General features: G+C 40.7%; 1 protein-coding gene across 1 annotated transcript in view; it reads right to left on the bottom strand.

The window, feature by feature from the left end:
- Positions 1–2,527: 2,527 nt before the first annotated feature.
- The window catches only part of LOC109470353 (tectonin beta-propeller repeat-containing protein 1-like), a gene marked incomplete at its 5' end in the record, with an annotated part of 14,037 nt that continues 8,118 nt past the window's right edge, over positions 2,528–8,446 (bottom strand). The window contains 5 exons of the mRNA XM_019769272.1: positions 2,528–2,766; positions 3,196–3,351; positions 4,189–4,416; positions 4,979–5,119; positions 7,451–7,681. Coding sequence (XP_019624831.1) covers positions 2,528–2,766; positions 3,196–3,351; positions 4,189–4,416; positions 4,979–5,119; positions 7,451–7,681 — 995 coding nt within the window. The remainder of the gene's footprint in view (positions 2,767–3,195; positions 3,352–4,188; positions 4,417–4,978; positions 5,120–7,450; positions 7,682–8,446) is intronic.

Below are 8,446 nucleotides of genomic sequence, written 5' to 3'. Positions count from 1 at the left end.
ACACGCGCGCGCGCGCACACACACAACACACACACACACACACAACACACACACACACGAACACACACACAACACACACACACACACACACACACAAACACACACACACACACACACACACCACACACACACACACATGCATGTGCACAAACAAACACATACATACATACACATACATAAGATATCAACCAACCATGCATACTCTGACAGCGAACACAGTTATGAACAAAGACATATTCAGCTGCAATCATCTGGGTATATTATTGAATAAGCAAAGTAAATACAAAACTTAACCTTTTTAATATAGATCCAGTCTCAATGATGAACGGCAGATCGAACTGCAGTGTGAGCACGTATAACATTAGTACAGACTCATTTACCAGCGTTTGGTTTTTGGTATATTTGTTCGGGTATGGCAACAGCATTATCATACATTGTTCTACAGATCCTCTGATTGATGATGCTTTACATCAGTTGTATCTTCATACGTCTGCCACTGTTCGTGCTCATATCAGATCACCTGATGGTAAACATTACTGCTAAAGTGTGTCGACTCCATATCATATCATTCTTCAAAATCCATTAGCCTTTAATATTGATATTAAGGCAACTTGACGTTTAAAATCTGCCGACATCACGGAAGTACAGTAAATTATTTTTACGTTACAGGCTGTGTAACTCTTGTAGACTTTAAGTCTATGCTTTGCACATATGTGTTACATAAGAACTCCAACCGAGTTCCATAAACATGCCTTTTACCTGATGTTAACTACCGTTTTATAACAACGAAGATGATCGTGAAGAATGTTGTTCTTCTGTAACGCGACATTTAACTGTACAGAACCGGGGTCTAATCTTTACTTATCGTTACCTATGGATATATGAGTAAATTCTTATTACTAATAGATTAATGATTAAGGCCCTGTTCATGTGAAGTCACCCGAACCGCGATTCGGGTAACTCGCATTCCTCACATCTAATACACGTACCACACATACCTTTTAAACCGTGCCCGATCACGATTCTCGGAAACTGCATTCATTGTTCTTTGATGAAAACACGTAAGGTAGCGTGTTATTAATGTCAGAGGTCTGCTTGCTGATGCCCCCCTCCCAGCGTATATCGGCCGAATGCCGATGTGGTCCCGCCAGAGGCGGTGAAGCTCGTCCCAGAACTGACACATTATTTGACCATTACTGCTCTTTAAGTTGCTGCCACGTAAAATTTGGTATTGCATATAAATAAAAAATATCACTCCGTAATCCATGAATGACCAGGTGAAGTCACACTGAAATCACATTGCGTTCAGACGCAAATCGCGATGCGGGAAAACCGATTCGAAACCACCTCTCGAAGTGGTTTGGGATCGAAGCGCTTTCTATGTGATTTGGAGCGTTCAGATGGAGCCATTTGAAACCGGCTTCGGGGTAAACCACATGTAAAGCGCCTTCAATGACTTCACATGAACAGAGCCTATATCTTTACAATGCACGTGGGTCACAATGATAAACATCAGGTGGTGTACACATTGACAGGCTGATGGTGAAGTAACATGCAGTTTCTAAATACAGACATGTCATTGAGATTAAATCTTAAATCTAAGATTAAATCTTGAATTATTTTCTTCCGTGCTTTATTGTTCAATTTTCCTTTTTGTTTTCGTGTTTCGTACCGAAGGTGTTGACCACCTCAGAGGTGTCTATGTTCGTCCATTTTGGCTTCGTCTGAAGTGATAATGTTGTCTGACGTTTTCAAAATCATATCCAGTTGTTTGAGTAACTGCTTTTTGGCATACAGTATGCTCACTGACAGATTATGGAGGTACAGCACAATAAGTCATTAAAATTCGGCCCTTTAATTCTTTACGCTAGAATTACTTCACGTACATCCTTAAAAATGTTGTCTATGTCAATTATTTGGTAAGGAGGTGAGTAAGTTGCAAGTAAATGGCTAATTAACATTCGGCCCTTCTAGTCTTGGTGCTAAAATTAAGTCACAAACATCATTAAATTTTGTCCACGTCACTTATTTGGCAAAGAACTACCAAATAGACTGGGTGCATGGATATTTTTTTGCAGACTACTGTCGTGATTCAAAACAAAGATGATACAATTGCAAGTAAATGGCTAGTAAAATCATAGCAGTGAGCGTTCTACGATAATTTGGTGTATGTTTGCAAAAGACGAGAAGGCAGTCGCCAGGAAGCCAGGTTTAATAAAGTAGCCTCGAGTCATTTTTATTGTATGGCCAAACCAAGCATAAAAGGCCTTAAAAATCTATAAAAAAAAGAACAGCGTGCTTTACATTTTGGCCTGAGGAATACTTTAGGACTGACGGAATGTCAACTTTTCATCAACTTGTCGGTTTATTTCGGTTTAAAAATTATGATACAATAGAAACTGCTTTTTCCTGACGTCGACATCATACTCAGATATGCTCATTCAAACGTTTATTATGATCACAGGCCTGACGGAAAAACGGGGCATGTAGACTTTTGTAAGCTCAAAATTGTAATCAGCCGACAAAATCACAAACCTTCTCGGACAAAGATGTCGTCGTTGACGTTCACTCCCCAGACAATATTGTCTCCTGATGAGATCTGCTTGAGTTTCCCCTGGATGTGCTCCCAACCGCTGCCTGATGACGCCTCGTTTCCAAAGGTTCCCGTGCGGTAGAAAATGTCGTCGTTTGAGTTCACGCCCCAGACGCCGGCGGGACCAACGGACACGAACTTCAGCAAGCCTTCTATTTGTTCCCAACCGGTACCTGGTGTACAAACAAGGCCATGGAACTTGAGGCTTTACATAGAATTGCTAACTATGAGTAACTGATATATAATTGCATTGAACTTGCTATTGTTAAATATTCCAATGGACGCATTTCTTTGTGGTACTATCCTTTAATATCAGGGCGGACACATTTAATACGGCACTTTGCCGCTATTGATAAAAAGGCGCTAATTACAACAAAAGGTGACTAACTGTTGCCACTTGTGCTACTGTAGTATTATCTCGTCAGGTATGCAGAGGAGAACGTAGAACGTCTAAAATCTCGTTTTTAGCGCATGTTTTAGGTCGTTCAGGGACACAGGATAGCTTGAAAATGGAGTTTAAATACTTGCAACAAAAACCTTTTAAAAAAAGTCAAGCAATAACACTCCCATATTTCTAACTACCTAATAAGCAATGCCTTTACCGGCTGGTTGCTCCGTACTGATTCCTGTCCGTCGGAAGATGTTGTCGTTTGAATTGACGCCCCAGAGCTGGTTAGTGGTGGAACTCACGTCCAGCTGCTTCAGCTTTCCTCCGACATGGAGCCAGTCGGTCCCCGTAGGGTTAGTGGATGTCACTCCTGAATGGATGCCAAGTTGCTTACAAACATGATGCTTATTACTCGACAAATACACTTAAGCAACTAAAAGAAATGCCAAAATACAATGTATAGCTAGTCAAGTATTCGTGTCTTTAACCAGAATTTTTTCCACCAGGGCACTTGGCGGTCGTAGTGTGACCGTGTGGTTACCAGAGATTTAACAGATTGTTCTTTCCGAAAATATATCTGGCAATAATTTCATATAACCGACTCTTGTGTTGCTAGGAATTTTTTGTCAAAATTAGGTAATCTTGGTTGAAACAAGAAACTTTTCAAATTTGTATGTACATTACCAACATCTTGTGTACTTTTATTAAAAAATTCTATCAATAACTTACGCTAATCTCATGATGTCATTGGTCAAAATCCAACATCACGGACCATAACATTAGATTAGACGTTTGATTCAGAAACATTGTAGCGCAAATGAATTCTAAATGCCAAAATGCTTGAGTCTTATCCGTAAGTGTAACGTTTAAGTAGTCTGTTGGCTTTAATTTGGGGCGTTGGGATTTGCGTTTTTGTTACCAATATCTACTAGTATATTCTTTCCTTTTTTCAATGTGCATAGATTAAACATTTTGACCAACTCAAAAGTCAATACGGAATCAAAATACCCTTTTCTCTAAATTTTTCAGTACTCTACATTTTACTAAAAGTTGAAAGAAGATAAAAAAAATCATAATGTGTTACTGAGGGCATTTTTCTGAGGCTGCAGTATCAATGTATCATCAAAAATCATGTAGTAATAACGTCGAATATGTCTATGGAATATCTCATGACGTTGTTGTTCTTAAGGGATTTTCAAATTCTGACCTTGTCGAATGAAGATGTCGTCATTGGCGTTGACGCCCCAGACGGAGTGTCCTGATGAGATCTGCTTCAGTTTCCCCTCGATCTTCACCCAACCGCTGCCCGAGGACGCTAAATTTTCGAAGGTTCCCGAACGATAGAAGATGTCGTCATTGCGATTCACTCCCCAGACTCCCCTGGATCCAACAGACACGAACTTCAGCAGACCGTCAACTGACCTCCATGCCGGGTCTGCGAAAGGCAATCACATTGTACAACGTAGTAGTCGATAAAAATAGCAACATTTATAAGCGATGTTAAAGGCTACTTTTTTGTAATCTCTCAATTAAATTTGAATGGGCATGGGACCATGACACTGTTAGCACTGTCAAAAGGTTCTCTTAGTTATTGACACATTAGATCTTTTCTCTGTAAAATTTGGCGCATAAGAGTTTGTTTAATGAACACTTAAGCACGAAGCAGAAACAGTATTTGCACAACACACAATGCTTGTACTATTGGGATTTTGAACTTTTGTAATTGGAGTAACTTGATAGCACCAAGCCAAAAGCAAAAACAGGGCATATAATTTTAGTAATCAAACGTAGTCATTACGTATAGTAAGGTAGTAATTCCGCGTAACTTCAGTTAAAGTTTAGTTTTTGACTAGATATTAATGTCCATGTCCCCATTTACGTGTCTGGTAATTATTACCATGTAGCAAAGTTTTTCCATTCACCTGCTTGCCTGTCAAACACTAATTGAAATGGTTAATAAATAAATAAATATAGACTGAAGTGTTTAATCTTCTGACCTGTCGGCTGTGTACGTAGGAATATGGAGTCGCCTGAGTTGACTCCCCACGCCTGCCTGCCGCTGAGACCAGCCTCAACCTGCTTTAGTTTTCCTGGAATCTGCCTCCAACCAGTTCCAGCAGGGGTGCTCGGGCTCATTCCTTAGAAAAGAAAAAAGGGATTATATATTGAACACCCTTGGGTACAGTAAGGTCTCATTTGATGACTATATATGAATGAAAAAAGTCATCAAAATGGCTCGGGGTAGCCCGTCTCGTTGAAAATTGTTGCCATTTGAAACAGTGAATGTCATATTACAGGAGGACATTACTCTTCACTCTCTGGTTCCATACTGTACTACATTAGTGTATGTGGGGTAAGAATAAGCTAGTGTATATTGCTTGCAATGATTGTCTATTTAGGAACAGCTTTAATTGTCTGGTTACCCTAATCACCTGTGCTAGTTTCTTGTTGCCTCCGGGGGAGGAGACATCCTTCCGCGAAAGGGCTTTGTGAGAGATTTAGATTTTCACGTACGCAGCTGTTTCTCGCGTTTGGGTGGACGGATTCTTTTGAGACTCGGTGTATGTTTTGCTATTGGGCAGTAGATGATGCACGTTCTTTTGTTTTTATTGAATATGTGTTTTCGGGTGGAAAATGGAGCATTTTGATGGCGTGAAAGTGGTCGCGACCGTTGATCTTTGGCGTGTGTCAGGTATGGGTCGGTCTCATCCACGAAGATGATCTCTCGCACAGAGGGGTGTCCAGTCTCAATAAATTCTTTAATCGTCAGACGTTTCAGCTAGTATCCACTAGCTTTCGTCAGTGACTGAGAGACCAGAGGGGAAATGCAGGTTCATAAGCACAAACTATTGATTGATATGCAAATAAAGTGAAGACAGATTTATCGAAGTCAAAAATGGAACAAAAGTCAGACAAGTCAAGACAAGATAATGCAAATCAGTCAGAAAGCTCCTGTTATACAGAACAGGAGCTTAAGTGTTTTCTGTCCTCGGGGCTGGGAGTGCCAAATACCAAGTGCCGGAGAGATCCACCCGTAGCCCCCCCTTCCCTGTTGAGGGTGGGGTTGTACATTGTACATTCTTTCATACATGGCCTCTTTAACACCCCGTTCCCACCAGCGTGTTTCGCGGTCTAAGATATCAGTGGACTCGAGTTTGAAAGAGTGACCCTGGTTGTGTTGTAGGTGGTGGAAAATAGCTGAGGAGTAGCCGTTAGCACTAGGTCTGCAATGTTCTTTGAATCTTACTTTGAGTGGTCGACTTGTCTCTCCGATGTACGTAGGTGTTGTTACAATTGGGCTCCTCACATTTTAAGTCTGTAAATAACATTCGCCTTGGTACCTTTGTGAGGTCGGTCCTTATCAGGGTGTACCAGTCTTTGTCTGAGGGTTGAGTGAGGTTTGAAGTTAGTGGCTATGTTGAAGTTTTGGAAGATCCGTCGGAGTTTCTCAGATACTCCTTGGACATATACGGAATAGTGATGTTGACCTTGTTTTTGTTGGTCACTGGTTTGCACTTCTGGGTTTTCTTAGACTGATCTGAAGGTTTGAGTGCTTTGTTAAAAGTCCAATTTTGGCAGCCACACTTAGCCAGGCCACCCCAGAGGTGTCTATGTTATTCCATTTTGGCTTCGTCTGAAGTGATAATGTTGTCTGACGTTTTGAAAATCATATCCAGTTGCTTGAGTAACTGCTTTTTGGCGTACAGTATGCTCACTGACAGATTATGGAGGTACAGCACAATAAGTCATCAAAATTCGGCCCTTTAATTCTTTACGCTAGAATTACTTCACGTACATCCTTAAAAATGTTGTCTATGTCAATTATTTGGTAAGGAGGTGAGTATGTTGCAAGTAAATGGCTAATTAACATTCGGCCCTTCTAGTCTTGGTGCTAAAATTAAGTCACAAACATCATTAAATTTTGTCCACGTCACTTATTTGGCAAAGAACTACCAAATACACTGGGTGCATGGATATTTTTTTTCCAGACTACTGTCGTGATTCAAAACAAAGATGATACAATTGCAAGTAAATGGCTAGTAAAATCATATCAGTAAGCTTTCTACGATAATTTGGTGTATGTTTGCAAAAGGCGAGAAGGCAGTCGCCAGGAAGCCAGGTTTAATAAAGTAGCCTCGAGTCATTTTTATTGTATGGCCAAACGAAGCATAAAAGGCCTTAAAATCTATTAAAAAAAAGAACAGCGTGCTTTACAATTTGGCCTGAGAAATACTTTAGGACTGATGGAATATCAACTTTTCATCAACTTGTCGGTTTTATTTCGGTTTAAAAAGTATGATACAATAGAAACTGCTTTTTCCTGACGTCTAAATCACACTCAGAGTTGCTCATTCGAACGTTTATTATGATCACAGGCCTGACGGACAAAAAACGGGGCAGGTAATTAACCCTTACTTATGTTGACTTTTGTAAGCTCAAAATTGTTATCAGACGACAAAATCACAAACCTTCTCGGACAAAGATGTCGTCGTTGACGTTCACTCCCCAGACAATATTGTCTCCTGATGAAATCTGCTTGAGTTTCCCCTGGATGTGCTCCCAACCGCTGCCTGATGACGCCTCGTTTCCAAAGGTTCCCGTGCGGTAGAAAATGTCGTCGTTTGAGTTCACGCCCCAGACGCCGGCGGGACCAACGGACACGAACTTCAGCGAGCCTTCTATTTGTTCCCAACCGGTACCTGGTGTACAAACAAGGCCATGGAACTTAAGGCTTTACATAGAATTGCTAACTATGAGAAACTGATGTATACTTGCATTGAACTTGCTATTGTTAAATATTCCAATGGACGCATTTCTTTGTCGTACTATCCTTTAATATAAGGGCGGACACATTTAATACGGCACTTTGCCGCTATTGATAAAAAGGCGCTAATTACAACAAAAGGTGACTAACTGTTGCCACTTGTGCTACTGTAGTATTATCTCGTCAGGTATGCAGAGGAGAACGTAGAACGTCTAAAATCTCGTTTTTAGCGCATGTTTTAGGTCGTTCAGGGACACAGGATAGCTTGAAAATGGAGTTTAAATACTTGCAACAAAAACCCTTTAAAACAAAGAGTTAAGCAATAACACTCTCATATTTCTAACTACCTAATAAGCAATGCCTTTACCGGCTGGTTGCTCCGTACTGATTCCTGTCCGTCGGAAGATGTTGTCGTTTGAATTGACGCCCCAGAGCTGGTTAGCGGTGGAACTCACGTCCAGCTGCTTCAGCTTCCTCCGACATGGAGCCAGTTGCTCCCCGTAGGGTTAGTGGATGTCACCCCTGAATGGATGCCAAGTTGCTTACAAACATAATGCTTATTACTCGACAAATACACTTAATAAACAATGAATACTAAAAGAAAATGCCAAAATACATTGCATAGCTAGTCAAGTATTCGTGTCTTTAACCAGAATATTTTCCACCAGGGCACTTGGCGGTCGTAGTGTGACCGTGTGGT

This window comes from Branchiostoma belcheri, unplaced genomic scaffold (assembly GCF_001625305.1).
Source record: "Branchiostoma belcheri isolate BF01 breed outbred unplaced genomic scaffold, Haploidv18h27 scaffold220, whole genome shotgun sequence".
In the NCBI taxonomy this organism is placed as follows: domain Eukaryota; kingdom Metazoa; phylum Chordata; class Leptocardii; order Amphioxiformes; family Branchiostomatidae; genus Branchiostoma; species Branchiostoma belcheri.
This window is presented reverse-complemented; position numbering and strand designations above follow the sequence as displayed.